Here is a 24,591-nt window from a genome sequence, read left to right as displayed (position 1 = left end):
GGCAGGAGATGGGAGCGGGGATGTCCCTCCGGTCCCCGCTTCCCCCTGTCACCGCAGGACAGCCCGCGGGGAAGGAGATGGGAGCGGGGATGTCCCTCTGGTCCCCGCTTACCTCTGATCCCTCCACGTGCCCGGTGCTCCCGCTGCCTGCATGGAGGTGGTAGCGGGGGGTTTCTTCTCCCCACCGCTGTCCCTGGCGCTCCCGCTGCCTGCGCGGGAGGAGGGGGGGGAGCGGGTGGTGGTGCTGGTCGCGGCCTTTCCTCTGCTCCGACCCCACCCCCCGTCTGTGTAGAGTGAGAGAGTGTGTGTGTGTGTGTGTGTGTGTGTATGTGTGTGTGTGTGTGTGTGTGTATGTATATATGGGAGAGAAAGTGTGTGTATGTGTCTGTGAGTGTGTGTAAGTGTGTGTATGTGTCTGTGAGTGTGTGTAAGTGTGTGTATGTGTCTGTGAGTGTGTGTAAGTGTGAGTGTGTGTAAGTGTGTGTAAGTGTGTGTAAGTGTGTGTAAGTGTGTGTGAGTGTGTGTGAGTGTGTGTGAGTGTCTGTGAGTGTCTGTGAGTGTCTGTGAGTGTCTGTGAGTGTCTGTGTCTGTGAGTGTCTGTGAGTGTCTGTGAGTGTGAGTGTCTGTGAGTGTCTGTGAGTGTCTGTGAGTGTCTGTGAGTGTCTGAGTGTCTGTGAGTGTGTGCAATGAGGAGTGTGTGTGCAGTGTACAGTGTGTGTGCAGTGTGTGTGCAGTCTGTGAGTGTGTGTAAGTGTGTGTAAGTGTCTGTGAGTGTGTAAGTGTCTGAATGTGTGAGAGTGTGTGAGTGTGTGTGTGTCTGAGTGTGTGTAAGTGTGTGTAAGTGTGTGTCAGTGTGTGCAGTGTGAGCAATGAGCAGTGTGTGTGCAGTGTGTCAGTGTGTGCAGTGTGAGCAATGAGCAGTGTGTGTGCAGTGTGCCAGTGTGTGCAGTGTGAGCAATGAGCAGTGTGTGTGCAGTGTGCAGTGTGTGTGCAGTGTGGCAGTGTGAGCAATGAGCAGTGTGTGTGCAGTGAGTGTGTGCAGTGTGCAAAAAAAAAAATTTTTAATTATAATTTTTTTTTTTTTTTTTTTTTTTTTAAAACGGGAGCCACGGGAAAACCGCGTTATAACCGAATCGCGGTATAACGAGGCGCGTTATAACGGGGTTTAGCTGTATTTGGATTTTTGACATTAAGAAATTGCGATCGTGACAATCGGGGTTCTCCTGCATGTCAGCAAAAAGGCCATATGCAAATGAGGTCATTAACACTTTGTTATTGTGCACAGATAATTCTTTGTGAATACCAAAAACAAAAAAAAATCCCTTTTACTATAATCCACAATATTTTTTGCCGACCTAAATATGTTAGATTAATCCACTAATGAACATATCTGTGGTAATTTTTTCAGAAGGGCATACGTCAAGATTAAAGATGGCAAAAACTATTCTTTAAGGAAAATAAAGAGGGAGATTTTTTTTCAGATTGTGTTTAGATTAAAACTGTTTTGTTAAATTGTTTTATTGCTCCAACAGAATGAAAACCTTATAATTACAACTGATGTAGAATTAGAAATAAAAAGATAATTCACACACAAAAGCACACAAACAGTACACAATCTTGATACACAGAATAAATCACTTCTACCTCTCCGAACAAAAGAACTCCGTTGCGAGGCTGCAAATAATCAACAGCGATTTTAAAAAATACGGTCAGAAAATGGAAAAGTTAGGGCAGCAATCTTTCATACACTATAAGCCGTTGTCTGTATCTGTTGAGTAATTGGAGCTTGATACAGGCATACCCCGCATTAACATACGCAATGGGCCCGGAGCATGTATGTAAAGCGAAAATGTACTTAAAGTGAAGCACTCCCTTTTTCCCCACTTATCGATGCATGTACTGTACTGCAATCGTTATATACGTGCATAACTGATGTAAATAACGCATTTGTAACAGGCTCTATAGTCTCCCCGCTTGCGCACAGCTAGGGAGCTGATATTGCTGTTCAGCACGTGCTGACAGGCGCATGCGTGAGCTGCTGTTTGCCTATTGGGCGATATGTACTTACTCGCGAGTGTACTTAAAGTGACTGTCCTTAAAGCGGGGTATGCCTGTACAGAACATAAAAGGTTGAAAGATTTCTCAAAACTTGGTGGATGCCTTGTACGGGTGCCTGCAATACCAGCTTTGCAAGGAATTTCTCTCCTTCCCCAACACGATAACGGAAGGGTTAAAATGGATTTAGCATTATTGCAAATGAGCTACAGTGCTGTAGTCTATTTTCTACATTTGCATAACCCTGAACCAGTACATTTCCACTGCCAATGAAAATTCCCAGATACATCCAACTTTGCATTTCAACTGGCTTACCTCACTACTGGATACTAAAAACAAACAAAAAAACAAAACAACAACCCAAAACACACACACACACACACATTTAGAAATCTTTGCATGACGACACGTTAAAACAAAAAAGAATTCTATCCACACTATTACATTGGCATACTGTACAAATGTGCATTACAGTAAAACAGTCAGCTGGCTGGAACCATTTTCTACTGCCCCGGAAGCTGCCACCGTCGGCCACATTGCCGCCGGGGTAAGTAAATCCCCTACCCCAAGGCCTCGTCCCGACTGCTTTGGCATACAAGGCGCAAACAGAATCTGGGCCAGACCCAGTAGCTACCTGCAACGCGCCAGTAGAAGGAGCGATGCGCGACCGCATTTGGTAAAGAAAAGGATTTTCTTTTCTCGTGGTGACGGCGCCACGTGGTTTCCTGTAAACCAAAGATGGCGCAGATGTTTTAAAGCCAATCACACAGCGTGTTAAATTTTAACCAATGAGAGCGAAGACTTTGTGGCCGCGCCCCCTCATCGTGCGTGCCATAGCAGAAAGTGAGTGGCAAGTCCACTGATCGCAACTTTTACGTGTGCACACGCCGCCAGACACTCACTGGGGCCGTAGCCCTTACCCTAAAGCCCCCCTCTACCCCAAACCCCCCTACTTTTATTACCCTATGCCAGCCACTAAAACCCCTTTCCTAACCAGTAATAAAAATAAAATAAATAAAACTCGCCTTCGAAGCGGCCAGCAGCGAGGATTCATTAGTGAATTGGCTGCGGTGGCATTTGGTCACAGCGAAACGGCCGCAACCAAATGTCCCATTCTGTCTATTTGTATCTTCAGCCCAAGTACCAGTTTCCCCCCCCACCCACAGTCTCACAGCAAGCACAACTCAAAAAAATTAAAAAAAATACGAATTTGACCAGTATCCAGGCAGTATAGCTTACTAAACTTTCACTGGTTGTTAGGCTGAGGCCCCAGTACCTCCCGCTGCACACGCGCCCAGCCGATTCCCCGGTCTGCAGGGAGCTGCAGACCAAAAGACCGAGGGGGGCGTGGCGAGGGAGTGACGGGGGCGCGGCCATGATGTCACCCGGCAGGTTCACCCCCATTGGCTGAACCGCCGGGGGCGTGGCTTAGCGCTCCGTAGCGAGTCCTGCTCAATTCTATTGAGGGGAGGGCTCTCGTCCCTGCAGCGGGGTCCAGCCCTTAGCCTGGTCATGTGAGCGTCTTTCTCGCTGCAATAGAAAACAAGCTTGTCTCCGCTGCTTTTGGTATCCTTGTATCTCACGCTCACTATGGCCATGTGCTTTGGAATACACACGTTTGTTTGTAGCACGCTCCGTATCTTGCACTATGGATGAGTCCTTAACAAACATCAGGTTGTTTTGGGGATCTTCTCAATAGGGAGGAAATCCATTCCCTCCTTGTTGAATAACACTCCCAGAAATCTCCTTTTCTGAGTTGGAGTCAAGCAGCTCTTCTGATTATTGGTCCAGTTATGCTCTTAAGACTGTAATGACTGTTCAAGTAGGAATCCCTGCTTTTCTTGATTTAGCTTTGATGAACCAGCCAGTCAGTCATCGAGTGATATTAACAAATTCAGTGTTATCCAGATTCAATTTTACATTTGTCCACAAGTTACGCTGGGTCAGTCATAACTTATTTGGTGGTACATAAATACAAATATTGAAAGATGCTTTCGAAGTTTACAACAAGCCTGCTAAAAGCTCAAGTGTGCTTTGTAACAAAACAATGATGTCACCCGTCATCTTGAAATAATCCGAATACTTCTCATTACAATGAATTACCAGTTAATTTAAAAGCAAAAAAACATGACAAACCAAATAAAAAGTATATTTAAGGTTTTTCCTCTTCCCACAAAACTAGTAGCCGTACTGGTCCTGGGGAGCAGATTTGTTGTAGGTTGCGATGCCTTTTAGCGGACCGGCATTACAATGTCATCTCTGAAGAACACTAGTGCCTAGAGCCTGTGGAGGTTTATGCTTCAAGTATATAGTCCTTGGTAGTTTGTCATTTCAGTTTTTGTATTCTAAAGAATTGCTTGGTGTACAGCTTTCCTGAGAGCGAGTTAGACAGTGCGTTGTCATTAGTCGTATGTTGTTGTGGATAAATCTGAACACTTAATACCTGCAGTTTCAAAACCTCTACAATACTATTTCATCTACAAAGAACTCTAATGTTGGGCTGCTGAAAAGAATCACACACGATTAAGAAAATAAAAATAAAAATACAGGATTTAACGGTTATACCAATGTGCAGAGAATCAATGTAGAATTGAACTGCATGTGCGCAATAATTTGTAGCAAGATGTTGCAGTGAAAATAGAATAACGCAAGGGACATAGGTAAATATTTATTTATATAGATTTATTATTAACAGACTTTTGGCGAGGCGGGCAGGCTTATACCATCTTTTGGCCAAAATATGCAACAAGATGAGAAGTGCATTGGCACGTTCCACATACAGGTAGTCCTCGGTTATCCAACAGAACCCGTTCTGGAAGTAGCGTTGGGCTAGTGAAACCGCTGTAAAGTGAGTCCCATGTTAATCAGTGGCGGTGAGCGTTGGATAACGCATTTCGGCGTCAAAAAACGGCCCATAAGGTTACATTGTAAAGAGTCGGATATGCCATTCGTTGTAAAGTGAAACGTTGGATAACGAGGACTGGCTGTACCAATAACACTCCATCACAAATCTAAAATGTTTGACATTGCTACATGTTGGGTCAGTTTTCCTAACCTGTATTTAAAATTACATATGACCTATTCAAGGTCTGTGGCACAAGTAACAGAATTGCAATTTCCCCCAGCAAAGAAAGGAATAATTAAAACTGGACACTGAAATCTACTTGCCAAGTCAGCACATTAACTTCAGAAGGCTTTGTATGGAGAGCAATGAACTACAGTAGAATGTTAATTAAAAGGCCTCACCATGAAGCAGCAAAATAAAAGGAAAAACCTCATTAAGAAGCCGTTGTTGGCAACAAACATGGTGCACTACCTTTAAACTAAATTACCAAATTAAAAAGGGTAGTCCCTCCTAGAACAAAAGGTGACCCAATGACAGTGTGATGTTTATTAGGTCTTACAAGCCTGAGGAAAGGGCATGGGGGCCCTAAAATGTTGCACTTGTGCTGGAGAGCACTAGATCAGGTCAAATCCCCTTCTATTGATTTTTGTAAAAACTCCACAAAAAATGGATTCTGCAATAAAAGCGAGTTGAATCCAGCTGCACTGATACTGCAAGTCTGTTTTCGGTCTTCTTTTTCTTCACTTTTCAATATATATTGGATTTCCGATACAAACCATCATTGTTCCTGTACCACTTTCAAACTACATTCCCACATTTAAAAAGGGGCAGTCCCTCCTAGGACAAAGGTGCAGGAATGCCACTGGGAAGTTTATTTTGTGTGCAACCGGTGTGGGTTTTTATTTTGAGATAGAGAGATAAAAGATACATACACATGTTTTTACAATCTTTATATAATGTTGGGTGATAGAACTGTTTGAAATCCTCAATAAGTTCATTATTCTTTCCGCTGTTTTTTATTTGCCAAGTAATTATGGTGCCATAACACTGAATTTGAGCAGAACAGAGAAAGATTCATTTTTCACAAGATACAAATAAAAAAAAGATATTTGAAGGGCGATTGGATAATTCCTAAGGAACCCAATTAGACTGGTAAATTGTTGGGTTGCTGTTAGAAGATTGCCCCTTAATGATGTACCTGGCACTGCATGGGCTCTGGCACGCCAGATAAATTTACCTTACGGCTGAGGCCCCTGGTGTCGGCGCTGCACACGCACCTGCCAGGCTGGCGTCGCGTGCAGCCAAGATCCCTGGTATGCCGTGAGCTGCAGGGGAAAAGACAGGGGGAGCGGCCAAGACGTCACCCGGCAGGTTCACCTTCATTGGCTGAACCGCTGGGAGGGCGTGGCCAGCGCTCTGTCGCGAGCACAGATTTCCTGTCTTCAGGGAAATCTGTTCGCACAACGCGGCAGGCCTGGCCCTATTGAGGGGCAGTTCTTGTCCCTGCAGCGCCCACTATAGCGGGACCTGGCCCTAGGCTCTCGAGGGAACTCTATTTTAATATTGTGGCCACTTAATATTTAAAATGGTTGCATCACCTGAACGGAGCATCAGACTTAAAAAAAAAAAAAAAAAAAAAAAAAAAAACATACCGTGCTGGACAGAGCAAAAAGATCCCTTAAAGCAAGAAAAAATAATAAAGAGGAGATTGAACCCATCGTAAGTTGTACTAGGTCAACAAACGGACTTTAAAACATTAAACATAAAGTAGGTCCCTTGTATTAAAAACAATAAATAAAAATAATCTAGCATTGCCCCCCCCTTACACGCGTTACTGCCGTTAGTTCATTTTAATTGGCCATTACTTGAAAGCATGTGTTTCACAGGTTACCAAGAGCAACCCTTCATTTAAAAACAGCAGGTTTTATTTTAAATGACCATTTTACATATTCTATTTTTGAAAGGCACACCCCAAATGTCCCTTCTGTCTGCACTAGTGTTATGCGAACCTGAGGTGCAACTGCATGGATTTAAGTGGTTTTACATCGGTTCTGTTTATGGTTGACAAGAAAATATTTACAACAGGCAAGTGCATAGTATTGTTGCATCACTTTTGATAGTCAGAAAGTGACTTTGTTTTCAGCTACAACAGCTAAATAGATGAACAATTGCATGCTTGCTGCACCCATATCATAACAATTAGATTAAAAAAAAACCCTGTCTTTTGTACCGAAATACAAGCACATACCTGATCTGTAAAGTCTGTCAATCCGCTCCACACTAGGGGAGAGCCCGCGATAACGTGGACTCCCGGGAGTAGACGCTTCTGAACTCACATCAGTGAAGTCGTCGTGCATCAAGAGGAGAAGTTCTTTGACACACTTGTGACAAATGCTATGCTGACATGGCAAGATTAGCGGATGTGTGAACAGTTCCTTGCAGGCAGGACAGATCAGCTCTCGTTCAATATTTTTAATTGTAACCTTTAAGTGAGAAACAAAAAAAACAATTTAAAATCAGAGCCAAAAAAAAAAAAAAATACAAAATTGGCAACACGACAAAAAGGGGAAAATATTATTATTAACACAATTTTTTATTAATTTTTTTTAACTTGTAGTTTTTATTATTTTTGAAAATTCAGCATTAATACATCTTATAACCAGTACTGTGTCATGCGCTATCAGTATCTCATGTGCATCTTGGCTGAACACAAACATTGCTCATTAACAAGGTAACATAAACATAGACATAGACATACATAATAAATAAAACATAATACATAATTAAAGAGAAAGGGGAGGGAGTGAGGGGGGGATGGGAGGCCAGGACACCATTCAACGCACAAGGATCGCCTGTCCATGTGGTTTTTTTTTTGTGTTTTTTTGGTGGTGAACAATAGTAATTTATCTATTAGTCTTCCTCTGGTATCCCTTTTAACGACGAGTGAGCATCACAGGAGAACGCATTTACCGAATATTAAAGCAATATGGTGGATCTCTCAACCCCTGGGATGTTTGTCTGGGCCAGCCAAGGCGTCCAGACTTTTAGAAAATGTTCGCCAGTGTCATTAACTAAACTCGTCAATTTTTCCATCTGGCATACGTACCAAATTCTGTTCTGAATCTTGGGGATAACAGGAATTTCACTTTGTTTCCATAATGCTGCGATCTCACACCTCACAGCTGTAGCAAAATGAGCTATTAGCTTGAGATCTGTTTTTGCGAAGCCCTGTCGTGCTCTGCCCAGTATGTAAAGACCGGGATCGAATGGAATTTCAAGGCCCAAAATCCTCTGTAGCCAATCGTTGATCTTATTCCATAATGGAACCAACTGGGGGCAAGAACACAGCATATGTAACAGATCAGCGGGTTCTCCACATTGTCTGGGACACAATGGGGAGCTTCCATTTACAAATTTAGATAGTCTAAGCGGGGTAAGATTACACCTCATTAGCACCTTATATGCGTTCTCCTTTAATGTTGTACAAATCGAGCTCTTGGCAGTAGCAGTTGCTATTTGAGTCCATTCATCTAATTCTAGGGTCTCCCCAGATCTGCTTCCCATTTTAGCATACACCCTAACTTGTGGGTGACTTTAACGCCAGAACCGACCACTTCTCTATACATCTGCGATGTAAGTCCCTTAGTATTTGTCTCTCTCAGACAGAGCTTTTCGAATGTTGTCAATGGTGGGTGTGGGTTCGAGTTATTGTAGAAGGCTCTGATCTGGAGGTATCTGTAAAATTCTGAGTGTGGGATATTTTTATCTTCTCTAATTTGTGCAAATGTTATGATTATGTTGTCCTCCTCCAGATCTTTTAATCTCGTTATATTATTATGTTTCCAAATTTGAAAGTTTGCGCTATGCATACCTGGAGCAAAGTGAGGGTTTCCCCATAAAGGTGTCATCAGGGTATTTTTAGATGCAAGTCCACATCTAAATTTGGTAGCGTCCCAGATTGCTAATGAATTGGTCATTGAGGATAGCGGCGGTTGTATAGCATATTTTCTTGCTATTTTTGGGGACCACAATAAATTGCTTAGCTCCAGTGGGGAGCAAGCCTTGTTCTCCAAAGCAACCCATCTCTTCAAATCAGGGTGTGTCTGCCATTGGGAAAGTTGGCATAATTGGGCCGCACGATAGTATGATATCAAGCAAGGTACTGCCAAGCCTCCTTCTGATAGTTGTTTTAGTAGGGTCTGTTTTTTAATTCTAGCTTTTTTACCCCCCCCCCCCCCATATAAATGTGAAAATAGAGGCTTGTAGCTCATTAATTTCTTTCAGATTCAACGGCACTGGGAGTGTTTGGAACAAATATAAGATGCGCGGGAGAATATTCATTTTTACACTATATATTTTGCCTATCCAGGAGATATTGAATTTCGCCCGCCGCCTTATATCCTCCTTCAGTGTTTTGATTAACTTGGGGTAATTTGCCTTATAAATTGATTTAAAGTTGCTAGTGATAAATACCCCTAGATATTTGATCACTGTATGCTGCCAACGGAAGTTAAAGTTTAGGGAAATTAGTTATTCGTCTGGTTTTGGTATGGTGACGTTCAAGGCCTCTGAATTTGATTGATTTATTTTGAACCCTGAGATTTTGTTGAACCTATCCAGCAAACTGAAAAGATTAGGGAGAGAGGTGGTTTTGACAAGACCATTAGTACATAGTCTGCGTATAGGGCTATTTTGTGGGCTTGATCGTCTACTTTAAGTCCGGAAATATCCGGATTATCTCTCACTTGTGCCGCTAGAGGCTCCATGCACATGGCGAATAGTAGGGGCGAAAGGGGACAGCCCTGTCTCGTACCACTTTTGATCTTAAATAGGTTCGAAGGGAAGCCTTGGTGGATAACTTTAGCTGTCGGACCAGCATATAGAGCCATAATAGCTGATATTAATTTATTCTCGAAACCAAATGCTCCAAGCGTAGCTTTTAAATATGCCCAGTCGATCCTATCAAAGGCCTTTTCTGCATCTAGACTTAACACCATAATTTGTACTTTTTGTGATTTGGCTATTTCTAGCAGATCAATGATTCGTCGGATGTTGTCTCCCGCTTGTCTATCTTTAATGAATCCGACTTGATCTGGGTGTATCAGTCTAGGTAGGATCTGACTTAATCTGTTGGCAATCAATTTAGCATAGATTTTTATGTCCGTATTAATAAGCGAGATGGGCCTGTAGCTTTTACAATCTAGGGGCTCTTTACCAGGTTTATGAATTATGGAGATTGACGCTTGGAGCATGTTTTCCGGGAAGGGTTCTCCTGCCAACACCGCATTAAACATGTTAAGCAGGTTCGGGGCCAGGGCTTTACTAATTTTTTTATAATATAGACCTGAAAAGCCATCCGGTCCCAGGGCCTTTGAGGACTTTAGATTTTCAACAACTAAGGTTAGCTCTTCCATGGTAAAGTCACGACTCAGTCGCTCTCTCTCCTCCTCTGTCAGCCTTGGCAGCTTTGAGCTTGTAAGGAAGGACTCGCAAACTCTTTCTGTATTCTGGTTATGTACTATTTTATCCCCATTATATAATTTCTCGTAAAAGGATTTAAATTCTTCCACGATTACAGTCGGGTTTCCGGATATGGAGCCCGAGGATTTTCTAATGGCTGGTATACTATAATTAGGGGGTCTGTGTCTCAGTTTGTTGGCGAGCATAGTATCTGGCTTGTTTGCCGTATCGAAAAATTTCCTCTTTGACCAATTCAGGGATATATCAGCCTGGGAAGTTAATAGTAGGTTTAATTTTATTTTGGCATCTTTTATAGGTTTGAGTAAACTGGGATTATTGGACTGCTTATGGTTGTCCGTGAGGGCTTTTAGTTTGGATTGAAATAGCCCTATTTTAACCTCTCGTTCTTTTTTCTTTCTTGACGCAGTACTAATTAATACGCCCCTTAGCGTGGCTTTGTGAGCCTCCCAAAGGGATAGATAGGAGTTCACCGATCCTTGGTTTAGTTGGAAGTATTGATCTATTTCATTGGCTACTAATTGGGCGGTGTCAGGGTTTTCAAGAGGGCTTCATTAAGCTTCCAATTTGCTCTAGGTCTGTCTTCAATTAGCTGGGTGCACCTTAGCTCTATAGGCGCATGATCTGACCATGAAATATCATGGATCCCTGTGTGGGAGATCCTCGGGACCAGTCTGCTAGAGACAAAGAAGTAGTCGATTTTGCTATATGAGTGAGGATGCGAGAAAAAGGTGTAGTCTCTATCATGGGGATGTTGCTCCCTCCAGATGTCTAGGAGACTATTTTCTTTCAAGCCTTGACGTAACGTGTGGGAGGTTGGACAATTCAAACCTGCATCCTGACTTGGCGGCCATCTTGGTGCACCCGGCGGCGGAGCTGAATACCGAGAAGGAGAGGGGAAATTCACAACAGATAAGCGCCATGCAGACTACACAGCGGGGGCAGCACAACCGCCCCCACCCCCCCATTACCCCCCCCCCCTCTCCCCGTTGTCGGAGTGACTGTGGAGGGCAATTAGATTAGACCGCTTAAAACTCGCTACCCAGCACGATTCACTAACGGAATGCGGCCCGACGGAGAGACAGGCGGGGAAACACCAACACGGAGGCACATCACAGGGGATGGGGTGGGCGGGGGTGAGCTAAACAAACAGACGAGGGGATACAGCTGGGAAGCATAGAGGGGTGCATGAGAATAGACCAAGCAATACTTTACTAAGTTTCGTAAAGCTACCCAAGATAAGCAGGGATCATTGCAGGTCAGGACAATCCATTGCGGGGTATATACTGGAATGGTCGCCACATACCTTCCTAGAGTCGTACAAAGCAGGTTTATTCAATCTCTTAGTTAATGTTATTAAAAGTTTATGAGTGTTATTCTATATTTTAGTTTAAGCAGAGCCGAGGGGAGGAGTCTCCCATCCCCAGCCCTCGCCATGTTGTCGAAAGGGAACGTCCTGCCTAGTCGCAGGACTTCCATTCAAGCCGTTTGGAAAGGAAAGGACCGAACAAAATCGGTTAACCATGCACCAGGTTTTGGTGTTTGGGCTACAAGCTTTCCTCCAAAGGCAAGAGATCCACTGGAGTCTCAGCCTCCTAAAGGATCTCCGAAGTTATTTTACTGTATGTCTCACCCTATGTTTTTTCTCCCTACCCCTCCCCCTCCCCCTCCCGGTCGGCCGCGGGACTCGCGACACACTGAAGGATCCCTCAGAGGGACACCGAGGTCTCAGACAGATGAAGAGCAGGTAAAGCACAATCACATACACTATACACTAAACTCTATGGATTGGGCAGTCCAGTTAGATAAACTACAATGGGGTTGATAATTATATCTCATAATGTAAAAGGCTTAAATAGCCCGGGTAAGCGTCGAGTAGCATTCGCTGATTATCAGCGAAAACAAGCTGATATCATACTACTCCAAGAGACGCATTTCAGCATAAAGAGCTCCCCAAAATATCTAGACAAACGGTTCCAACAATTCTACCTCTCATCCGCCACAAAGAAAACAAAGGGAGTAGCGATTATATTTCATAATAAATGTCCATTCAAGGCAGAAAAGACAGAGACAAAGCTGGAAGATATATAATTCTAATAGGCTCCATAAATGGTCAAACACTAACACTAGCATCTATCTACGCTCCGGGCGATATGGAACCCAACTTCTTTAAATGCGTTTTTAATAAACTGAGTAAGGTTGCGCAGGGACCAATAATAGTAGCGGGGGACTTCAACACAACTCTCAACCCTAACATGGACCGATCGGGCCCTCAGCTTCGGTACACCAAACAAACCTCCCACACGTTACGTCAAGGCTTGAAAGAAAAAAATTTTTTTAAACAAATAGTTTTATTTTTTATTTTTTTAGAAGGAACCCTCTTGCACACATACACCAGTTTACAAATACTCATACAGTGCAACTGCAAACACTGTCATTCAAAGCTGATATGCAGCATCCAACCTAACACTTTTTAGCGCATTAGAATTGTGGGTGGGGGGGGAATAAACAGAGTTAAACTATGCCATTTTCAGCTCCGAGTTGCTTTACTGGTATTATATACCATTAAAAAATATATATATTATTGGGGCGTGGCTTGGAGCCGAACCAAGATGGCTGTGTGATGCTATAGCTCCACAAAGAGGGATCAAACATCTATATCCATCCTGGCCCATACTTCGCCAAAATAAGTGATCTTACCCAAATACGAATAGCCCACGAAGCGCTGCATATTTCAAAGTCATAAATACACATATATGAAATTAATTGGACATTGCTTGAATACCCTGGGGATTTGAGGCCTACAAGACGGAACAGCAAACTGCAGCCCCAGAGCAGAGCCGCCTAAAGGAAAGTGGCCCGGTAACCATCTCTCCCCTGGCACTCCCCTGGCATCCCCTGCTAGCAGGGGGGCAAGAGCTACCACAAGGGCAAACTCGCAGGAGGGAGAATTGGGTGAGTAGCCCGTTGACTATTACCCTGAGGCAGCACGAGGCTTTGGAGTGGCTGGCTAGCACCCAAAATGGCCGCCATGGCCCTGTAACGGAGAGGGAGCGGAGCTCCGGGCATACCTTCCCCCGGCCGGGGGTCAGTCGGAGAGCACCTCTCTGTACCTCCCTCCACCTGTCAACTCCACTGGGGGGGGGACTGGGGCTACCGGCGGGGCATACGGAGGTGGTGCGGGGCCCTGGTGCAGATGCAGGCTGCCTAAGATGGCCGCTTGGTAAGGGAGAGGGGGCTGAGTGCCGGATTTACCTGCTCCTGGCCGGCGGCCGGTCGGGGTGAGCCATACGATCTGCTCCCTGCTTGCCTGCACTCCCTCTGCTTTCCTCCGCCTTCCTGTGCCCCTGTGGTGAAGACTGAGCAGAGCTGCTGCCGGGAGTAGTGCTGCCTGGCTGCCTGCGTTTCAGCCTGCAAGTCGGCAAAATCCAAGATGGCCGCCGCAGGTCTGATTTAAAGTCACAGCTCCCCACAAGAAAATAAATAAATAAACAAAACAAAAAAAAATAACAAAGCAGCTTAAACCTTGCGTGGGGCTTGCAGGGTGCAGGGGGGGACCCAGAGCAGTGGTGGGAGCGGAGAGAGGGGAAGGGGGAGCTCCGAAGAGGTGGAGAGGGAGAGGAGAGGGAGAGGTACCATGCGTTCCAGCTTGAAACGCAGCTGTGTCCCAGCCGAATCCAAAATGGCCGCCGCCTGCCTAAGTTAAAGGCACAAACACACAAATAAATTCAGTGGCTGAAAATTGAAAAACAGAGTTTTGAATTGTTTTCACCAACACACTCTCTCCCCACTCCAACTCAGCCCCACTATCTACCCACCTACCTAGGAGAAGGTCAACCCCCCCAGAGAAGGGGGGGGGGGGGGAAACTAATAAATAAAAATAAATAAAAAATGTGAATGAGCATGGTGCCTCAGGAATGAGGGGGCTTATGTCAATGTAAAAAAGGAAATATAGAACTTACATCACCCAAACAAAATCAGCTTCAATTCTACAGTATATATAAAAACGACCAATAAGCAACAAATATGCCACTCACCAAAACACAAAAAAAAACCCCGCGAGAGTCCGCACTCTTCTTTAAAAAACCAAAGACAGGAACTAAAGATCAGGAAGCGTCTATCGCAGGCGAAGACGCAGAACCAGAACCAGAACCTGACTCCGAAGAAGAGACAAATACTCCGCTTACTCGCAAAGAAATGTTGCGGTTTGTCCAAGACATCAAAAGTTCCTTCCGCTCCGAGATACAGAGTTTCCGTCAGAGTGTCAGAGAGGAAATAGCGTCTATAGGAGACCGTATCGTGGACTTGGAGGAGAAAGTGGACACCACCGCCTCTGCCCAGGAGACCCAAGCCCAAGACATCCACGAATTAAAAACACAAGTTAAAACAATTTTTGAAAAATTGGAAGATACGAAAAACCGATCAAGACGCAATAATCTGCGGATCAGGGGAGTCCCGGAGGAAGTGGACAATGCTCAACTGGACGCATATCTCATCCAGCTCTTTGGGTCTTTGTTACCAGAATTGTCGGAAGACAAACTCCAGATGGACAGAGCACAGAGACTGACTAGACCTAGAGGCCTGGACCCAAAAAAACCACGAGATGTGATTACACGTCTACACTACTTTCGTAGTAAAGAGGAGATACTGAGAGCCGCTAGATCTGCTCCAAGGATAGAACAAGACAACGTTCAGCTTCTCATTTTCCCAGATCTGGCTCAAATCACGCTGAACAAACGTAAAATGTTCGCACAGGTCACAAACACACTGCGAAATAACAAAATACGCTACCGTTGGGGTTTTCCATGCAAGATAATATTTCTCTACCAAGAAAAAAACATATATATTTCTCTCTCCAGAAGAAGGCGAAGAGAAACTGAGAGCAATGGGTCTCCTTGATCCAGAGGAAATGGAGGCCTCCGGGCAGATTCAGCCCCCACCTAAACAACAACGCCCAACATGGGTAAAGACCCCAACTTCACGAAGAGAAAAGAACCAGCCCGCTTGAAATTTGGAGCGGATCAATCGTTGAGTTTCCAGTTAATTTTACAGACTGACGGAATGTTGTTCGGAACATAAGGCATAGCTGAACTTGTCGTTTACTCCAGATAAGCTCTTTTTCTTGAACAGGAGTGGAGACACCTGGCGTCAATTCACTAACTCGAACCACTCTCAAAGACCAAGACGATCTGGTTATCAAGAATCTCCCGAAGATAACTTCCCATACTGTGAAAGGTTTTAGTTTTAAAAGACAGGCTACCACGAGGGTTGCTTTGGAAATGTTTTTTTTTCAAAAATTGACTGTTTCTAAATGGACTAAAAGTCTCAAAGCACCTAGAAACTGACAGACAGCCTGATCCAAGTTGAATGTTTCGTGCAGTTGACACATGTTGGCCCAAGTTGGGGGTTTTCGGGCTCGGTCCTCGGGGGCCGTCGGCGGGCCGGCCTCTGTGGGTGTCCCTGTCTCGGTGCGGGTGGCTCGGACGGTGGCTCTGTTTTTGACTGGGTCACTGGCTGGGCCGATTGTGCTGGGGGGCGGCCCGCTAGTGGCTCTTGGGGCCCGGGTTTGGACACCCTGGGCCTAATTCAAAACCGTTTTCTAGGTAAAAGTATGTCCTGATTGCAGGATATCTAGGTTATTTATTTTTTGCACTGTTCCGTTTGTGTCTCTCTTCCCCTATAGACTAAATATAGATTTCGAGATGGCCGAGCACTGGATGCCAGTCTGATCTACTCAATGTGAGAAAATTAAGGAAAGATAAGGTGATGTAAAAAGTTACGATGTTTCATTTCCCCCTCGTTTTTCTGTATCCTGATGTGTAAGACTACACATACAATCCACCCCGTACTTACCGGGGTGTTGCTTTTGATTTCTGAAGATTTGGCTCCTAAACAAAGGAGCACTGTGGCATTAAGCCATTGGGCTGCAACCCGCCCCCCACAGGTTTGCGCATCCCGTGACTGCGATACACTCGCATCACGGGACCTGAGATGGTTGGTCCCCCCAAACATAGTTTGGAAACCGGGGTCCTTTTTTTACCCCACCCTACCCTGTTCACCCTCCCCCCACACCCAGTTCTACAAGCATTTGTTACTACAGAAAGTTAATATGTGTGTATCTCAAGGTGTATGTTCACGATACAGACTGTTTACAATAGTTAAGATTCTGTTTCTTCTGCTATATATAAGTCATCACTCTGTTCACCTGTATCATAGACCTTTCAAGCATCACTATGCCGATTAATATAATTTCCCAAAACACCAAGGGCCTCAATACCCCCCGTAAGAGACGAATAGCCATTTCAGAGGCCAAAAGACTAGCAGGAGATATAATTTTGTTACAAGAAACGCATCTGAAAAAGGAGGATCAATCACTGCTGTACAGTAGCGATTACCCTCTAATCTATCACTCATCATCCCATACAAAAAAAAAATGGGGTGGCTACACTTTTCCACAAAAATCTAAATTTCAACGTAGACAAAATTAAAAATGACCCTGCTGGGAGAGTTTTAATTGTTACAGGATTACTAGACTCTACCCATGTGACAATAGCTAACATATATGCCCCTAATGAAAACCAAGAATCCTTTTTCCAGGAACTCACAAATTTAATAAACTCTGTCCAGAAAGGTTTTCTAATTCTTGCAGGGGATTTAAACGCAATCATGGACCCAAATTTAGATACATTTCCCAGTCTCCCACTACCACAAAAAATAGTTCCCTCAACTCGTGGTCTCGTATCCATGACCAAGGATCTGATGGTGGTAGACTCCTGGAGATTAATGAACAACAAGGAAAAAGATTTCTCCTTCTTCTCTCACCCCCATAATAGCTATTCACGTATAGACTATATTTTAATTGACCAACAAATTAGCAATAACATTTCCTCAGCAATAATTGCCCCCTCTGCTTGGTCGGACCATTCTACAATTATAACTAAACTGGATGGCCTCACCACCAAAAACAAGGTTGTGGTCCCTAAATGAATCATTATTGTCAAACCCACAAAATCTCCAATAATTGGAAGAGGAACTGGTCCAATATTTTGATATAAATAACACTCCGGACGTTTCCCCTTTTACCCTATGGGAGGCCCATAAATCTGTGCTTAGAGGTAAGCTGATCGCTCTAGCTTCTCGGAAAAGGAATGAAAAAGCGGAACACATTGTGACATTAACACAAAAGTTATCAGAACTAGAAAGTATCCATAAAGCAAATCCCTCCCGAAAAAACTATAGACAAATACTCAGTTAGAGGGCAATTAAATCTTTTGTTAGTGACAAACGCAGAGAGAGCTATACGATGGACCCAACAGAAATACTATGAAAAAAGCAATAAGGCAGATAAAATGCTGGCTAAAACAAAAGCAGGTTAAAGCTAGGATCCACAATATTTATACTAAAAATGGAAAGATATCAAATAGCCCCAAAGTTATAAGTGACGCTTTTAGGGAATATTATACATCTCTTTACAATCTGCCTTACAATCTGCCTGGCCCAGTGGAAGAATCGGCTAAAAACAAAAAAGCGAAAAAAATTCAAAACTTTCTAACTCAATGCCGGCTCCCCACACTGGAACCAGAAGATATAATAAATCTTGAAAAAACTATAGAACCCTCTGAAATCTTGGAGGCTATCAAATCTTTGAAAAATGGGAAGGCCCCTGGTCCGGATGGATTTTCAAATCTTTACTACAAAAAATTCTCCATAATACTCCTCCCACACTTAACCAAAGTATTTAATGAGATGCTTTTAGGCCTCCCCCCTCCCAGAGATATGCTACGAGCAACCATAGAAGTTATCCCAAAAGATGGAAAAGATACCAGGATGTGCTCTAGCTATCGACCTATATCTTTATTAAATACAGATCTAAAATTATACGCAAAAAATCTTGGCCACTAGATTAAACAATATTTTCCAAGATTGATCCATCCGGACCAGGTTGGCTTTGTCTTGGGCAGACAAGCCCTTGACAACACAAGGAGGACGGTGAATTTAATACATGTAGCAAAACAAACCTCACGCTCATCATTATTACTTTCACTAGACGCTGAAAAAGCTTTTGATCGGCTAGATTGGCAGTTTATGAAGGCCACACTCTCACAAATGGGATTTACTCCCAAAATCTTAAACAGCATAAACACGTTATACTCTGTTCCAACAGCCATAGTAAAAACGAATAACTCCTTGTCTGACCCTTTCCCAATATCGAACGGAACCAGACAGGGGTGCCCACTGTCCCCCTTGTTATTTGCTTTGGCAATTGAACCATTAGCCTGCCAGATAAGAATGAACCCCAATATCACGGGTATCAATGTTGGACAGAAGGAATTCAAGATAGCTCTCTACGCGGATGACATACTATTGACGCTCTCAAACCCTCTTATCTCCCTCCCCAACCTTTTCCAAGCTCTGAGTTTGGCTCCCTCTCAGGATACAAAATTAACTACTCTAAATCAATGGCTCTTAGCTTAAACCTTCCCAAGGATATGGTAAAATTACTTCAACTTAATTTTGACTTCAAGTGGAATCAGACCCACATTAAATATTTAGGGGTTCAAATAACAAAAGATTACTCATCCATATACAAAATAAGCTTTAAACCTTTATTCGACCAAGTTGCAAAAGACTTTTCCACCAGGAATCCATACATCATATCTTGGTTCGGAAGGATCGCCACCATTAAAATGAACATCTTACCTAGAATCCTGTACCTCTTCCAGTTAAGATTTGTCAGAAGGACCTAAATAATATTCAAAATAAAATTCTGAAATTTGTATGGCAAAATAGACGTCCTAGAGTCCGCAAAGTTATCCTTTATAAATCTAAGTTAGAAGGGGGCTTAGCCCTTCCAAACCTACAAAAGTACTACAGAGCGGCACAACTAGGGCAACTAGTTAGTTGGCATTAAAACCCAACCGAAAAAAGATAGGTCGAACTAGAAGAATCGATCTGCTCCCCATGCGAAATTAAGACTCTCCTCTGGCTTAATAGAAAATCCAGACCAGCTGAGGTTTACACAAACCCGGTGTCATCTTTCGCATGTAATCTTTGGGATTCCCTTAAAGCTAGGTTCCAACTGACTGGTAACCCATCCCTCATGCAACCCCTGTTTTCAGATCCCGCCCTCCCTTTTTACACTAATAACCGACAATCCAACCTTTGGGTCCAAAAAGGACTCCTAAGAGTTAATGATATTCTCATCAAAGGTAAAGCCCCTCCATTCACCTCGTTACAAACGAGCCACGACATTCACTCCTCTGAATTTTTCAGATTCCTCCAAGTTAGGCACTATATCCAATCCATTTACAAGCCAAACCAACCACATGTGTTAACACTATATGAAGACTGGTGTGTACGTCAGCCTCTTATGAAGGGCATTACTTCCAGGCTATACCATAGTTTGACACCTGTCAAAAATAGCCAAATCCCTGATAAATATATGACATCCTGGGTGGAGGAGTTAAATACCAATTTGGATTTTGATATCTGGAAAGATGTTTGGGAAGCCGCCTCCAAAAATTCTTCCTGTGTGGTGATTAAGGAGAATATTTACAAGCTAATATATAGATGGTACATGACTCCTACCAGGTTGAACTCTTTTCTCCCAGGTGTCTCTCCTTTATGTTGGCGTGGTTGTGGCGAAAGGGGGAATATACTGCACATATTTTGGTCGTGTCCAAAAATTCAGCAAACATGGAGGGAAGTGTTTGCTTTAATACACAGGGTTCTGGGAATCACTGTCCCACAGGACCCAATACATACAAGTCTTGGGAAAACCAATGGCCAATTATAACAAAAAAGAAATTAAAGTTATCTCCCAAATTCTAAATGCTACTAGATGCACCATCGCCAAAAACTGGAAACAACCGACTCCCCCATCCTTAAACCAAATCAATAACAAAATCTGGCATATAGTCTACATGGAAAAACTCACTGCCTACCCAACTGGTTCCACTTCACAATTCTCAGAGACGTGGGCTCCTTGGTTTAGACATGCAGGTATATCCCCATATTTAGACGAGATTATTCTGAACAGAGTGATTTAAGATTTATGATCTATGTTGTACCACATCTGTTATTTAATATGTTACATGGTTTCAAATGCTGTCCCCTTCCCCCCTTCCCATACTCTCCTCCCCTCCTAATGTGTAATCAGACTATTTGCAATATTGTACCGTTACATTGTCGTCGTCCCCCCCTTTTTTCTTTTTGTACCCCCCTTACTTTTGGAAAAATGATTAATAAAAAACTTAAGTAACAACAAAAAAATATATATATATTATTTCAATGGCTGTACTACAGGAACACACAAATGACGACTTTGCGGCACCCTATTCGGCCTGAGATGTATTGTATGTCTTTATTTATATAGCGCCAGAAGTGTACACAGCGCTTCAAAACAGATGCCGTAAAGGGAATTATAATACAATAAGCTAAACAAAAATCAGACAGTAGGAAAGTAAATCCCTGCCCCAAAGAGCTTACAATCTAAGAGGTACGATGGGAGACTTACAGAGACAGCAGGTGAGGGAATAAGTGCTGAAGATGGCAGTGCTTGGCCACAATGGGTGGTAGGAGTGACTGTGGGACAATAGCCATGAGTGCAGGCTACTGGGATGCTTGATTAGATGTTAGCCCTTTTGTTTTCTTCTGAGGGAGACTTAAACCCTGGAACTTAAAACAGTAAGTATCTCAAGAAGCAGGAGTCAGTGGACTGGAAAGTAGCACAGTTCAGGTCCAGGATACCCTCTGGTCCCCACTCTGCTCCAAAAAAATTGCTATAAAATGTGTGCGTTGTCCATTCCCACAGTAATCACTAACAGACCACGGCTCTTTCAAAGAACAAGTTTTAGTACTAGTGATTAGTAGAGGTTAGAGGGCACTGAGGGAAGAGAACATTTTTAGCTTCTGTAAAATCAGCAATTACTTATTGTGAGTCTATAGTCTAAGTACTGTAGATCAGGCCTGCACAACGTACGGCCCGCGGGCCCCTGGCCTCTCTGTGAGGCCCGCGATGACTCAGTTAATTAAATAATAAAAATTAACGGTGAAATGGACCAACGAGACCTGGAGATTGATAGAGCGCATAGAGCGCTGGGGCCGCGGTCGGAAGACATGAACCACCGACGCGATGTGATCATCAGGCTTCACAGCTACTCAACAAAGGAGAAGCTTATTGGAGCCTGCAGAGAGCAAGAAACAATCCAGTTCCGCAGCGAGCCACTCCAGGTCTATAATGACCTGTCGAAAATGACTGTCAACCGGCGGAAAGAAGTGCGTCCCCTCACTCTGCTCCTGAGGGAGAAGGGCATTAAGTACAAATGGGGATTCCCCGCCAGGCTAATAATAAACAAAGGGAAATTCCTCACGATCCGCTATCCCGAGGACATGGAGCAAATGGCGAAAGCTTTGGGCCTAACCTTGCTGACACACAGAGCCGCTGAATCCTCAAGATACCAGCCCAGACGCAGAAGACCCGCCAGTAAGAGCCTCAGAGAGACTGGCTGAGCAGAGGCAGACAAGAGATAAGTGAAACAACTCCTGCACTTCTCACCTGTTATGGCGGCGCCCGGAGCCGTTAACAAACCCGCACACCAGCATACTGGAGCCATGGAGCGCCTCATGTTGTTAAGAGGCGCCCCAGAAGTGCGAGGTGAAGACGACGGTGATGCGGCCTTCCCGCAGGACCCATCCCCGCCTGACGACACCGCACCATAACCCACGGGATGAGCCGCGGAGGACTACTACCTACACAGGAGGGGCCGTGACACGAGGAAGACCAGAGCAACGGACTAGGAGCAGTCTGCGTCCGACCCTCTCGCCTCCCCTCGGCTGAGGGGGGGCCGACGCCTCAGCCCCCGAGAAGCAACGGGACAAATGCCCGCGTCCTCCGGGGCCTGACACCGAGAAGGACAGCCCTCCAGGACATTCGCGTCCCTGACTGCAGCACCTTATGAACACTCGCAGATGTTGCCGAGCCGACAGGGTCTGTAGAGGAGAGCTATATATATAAGTTTAGTTAGTTAGCAAGGTTAAAATCAGTTTGTGTTTATAAGGGGAAAAAAAAAAAAAAACATTTGACCTGGTTATGTAGCATTTAGACTGTTGTCCCGGAGATAGGGCCAAATATAGAATACCCCCCCTCCCATCTTGCTGTTCGACCAACTCAGAATGGAGGGAATTGGGGCGATTGCCAATGTCCTAAGCCTTGGGAAGCTCCTGAGCTATCAAGGTCTGAGGGCCAAATACAAAATTAGAGAATTGGACACGTTCAAATATCGCCAAATCAGACATTTTATTCGGAAAATATGCCCACACCCAGAGTTCCCCACTCTCACCAAATTTGAATATCTCTGCAAAGCTAATGCCCACCAAAAAGGTCTCATATCAGAAATTTACCTGGAACTAGAGAAACCAAGGGCCCTCGCACAGCATGACTATATGCTCAAATGGGCGGCAGACTTGAATATAACTATAGAAAGAGAGACCTGGGAAGAAATCTGGCAGGCAGCCTCAGAAACTTCCCTATGCACTACAATTAAGGAGAACATTTATAAAATCCTGTATTATTGGTATCTTACCCCAGCACGTTTAAACCAGATCTACCCTCTGGCATCAGATCTATGTTGGAGAGGCTGTGGTCAGAGAGGGGACATGATCCACATCTGGTGGTCATGCCCAGAAATTGTATGTAAAGTACTGGACCAAGGTCCAAAATTTGATAAAAGAGGTCACTGACCTAGAATTGCCTATTGAACCACTGACCTTCCTACTGGCCAGGCCAATGTCCAACCAACTAGGAAATTAATCTCCTTTATTCTTACTGCGGCGAGATGTGAGATAGCGGCCTCCTGGAAGAAAACAACCACACCAGCTAAGAGAACGATTAAAAGAATCAACGAGGTGATGCTCATGGAGAGACTAACTGCCACAGTGAGACATAACCTATTTGCATTTTATAAGGTACTAGCTGAGAGACCCGGCGTTGCCCGGGATGTAAATGTGTAATAGGTAGTATTATTTATAACTCGTGGAACAATAGGTGAGTATTTGTTGCAGGAAGCGCCCAGTGTGGGCCTAGGACTCTCGCTCCCCCCCCCCCCCGGCGCCCGCTCGATGTGGCGTCTGGCTGAGCGGCGGTAGGAAGCGCCCTGTGTGTGTGGGCCTGAGGCTGAGGCGGGTCGCGCAGTGGGCCTGAGGCTGAGGCGGCATGCGCAGTGGGCCTGAGGCTGAGGCGGGACGCACAGTGACTTACCTGAGCGGGTGGTAGCGCCGGGGAGGTAAGGGAGCGGCTGGGGTAGGAGGGCCGCGCTTCCCGTCCGGAGCCAGTGCAGGACGGCGCACGTGAGAGGGGGAGGGGGGCGGACAGAGGGTGTGTGTGTGTGTGTATAGAGCTGCTGTGTTGTGTGTGTGTGTGTGTATAGAGCTGCTGTGTTGTGTGTGTGTGTATAGAGCTGCTGTGTTGTGTGTGTGTGTGTGTGTATAGAGCTGCTGTGTTGTGTGTGTGTATAGAGCTGCTGTGTTGTGTGTGTGTGTGTGTGTGGGCCGTCACTCCGCCTCAGGCCAATGAGAGGTGTGCGGGGGCGGGCGACCCAAGGGACCAATGAGATTTCCCCTAGGGACACCGGACATCCAGGCAGGCAGGCAAACATACAGTGCTTTCACTAATATAGTATAAGATGGGAGCCATGGATACTCCTTACGAGAGAAAGGCAACCTGGTCCAGTCAGATAGAATCCCACCTACTCCTGGAAGGAACAGGGGACAGAAGGAGCTAGCACTCTAACCACCATTTGAGGCGAGGTCCCGACAGCCAGGGTGGAGTCCCTCTCCACCCCCCCCCCCTCCCTCCCAACTGACTTCCTTCTCTGAAGGCATCCCTCCTACTTGACGGCTTCGGTTGTAACTCTTTTTCCCCAAAAAAATGTTAAAATGACTCTGAATTAGGCAATGTGACTTGTACGTTTATTGATGTATCAATGTATAATAAAAACATTTGGGGGAAAAAAATGGCGGCGATTCCCCGCGGTCTCGGCGCGCATGCGCAGGGCCCGCTCGCCCCCCGCTCCCAACGAGGGACGAAGGTTGCATTGTAATGTTTTTATCACAATAAGAAAACAGTTAAGTAAAAGTTGTGCACTAAAAGATATTTTTTCGTGGTAGGTGCGCTATAGGTTCGGGGGGGCGGGGGTGGCCCTGCTCCTTTCATT

General features: G+C 44.7%; 1 protein-coding gene across 3 annotated transcripts in view; it reads right to left on the bottom strand.

The window, feature by feature from the left end:
* TRIM36 (tripartite motif containing 36) overlaps positions 1 to 24,591 on the bottom strand; it is an 89,826-nt gene that overhangs the window by 37,481 nt on the left and 27,754 nt on the right. For 2 of the 3 annotated variants that reach the window (XM_075601450.1, XM_075601459.1), the window contains exon 2: positions 7,149 to 7,383. In XM_075601450.1, the coding sequence (XP_075457565.1) occupies positions 7,149 to 7,383 (235 nt within the window). Of the gene's footprint in view, positions 1 to 7,148; positions 7,384 to 13,633; positions 13,815 to 24,591 lie in introns of those variants that run through there. The other variant, XM_075601469.1, reaches the window with a different exon arrangement.

This window comes from Ascaphus truei, chromosome 1, assembly GCF_040206685.1.
Source record: "Ascaphus truei isolate aAscTru1 chromosome 1, aAscTru1.hap1, whole genome shotgun sequence".
NCBI classification, from domain to species: domain Eukaryota; kingdom Metazoa; phylum Chordata; class Amphibia; order Anura; family Ascaphidae; genus Ascaphus; species Ascaphus truei.
This window is presented reverse-complemented; position numbering and strand designations above follow the sequence as displayed.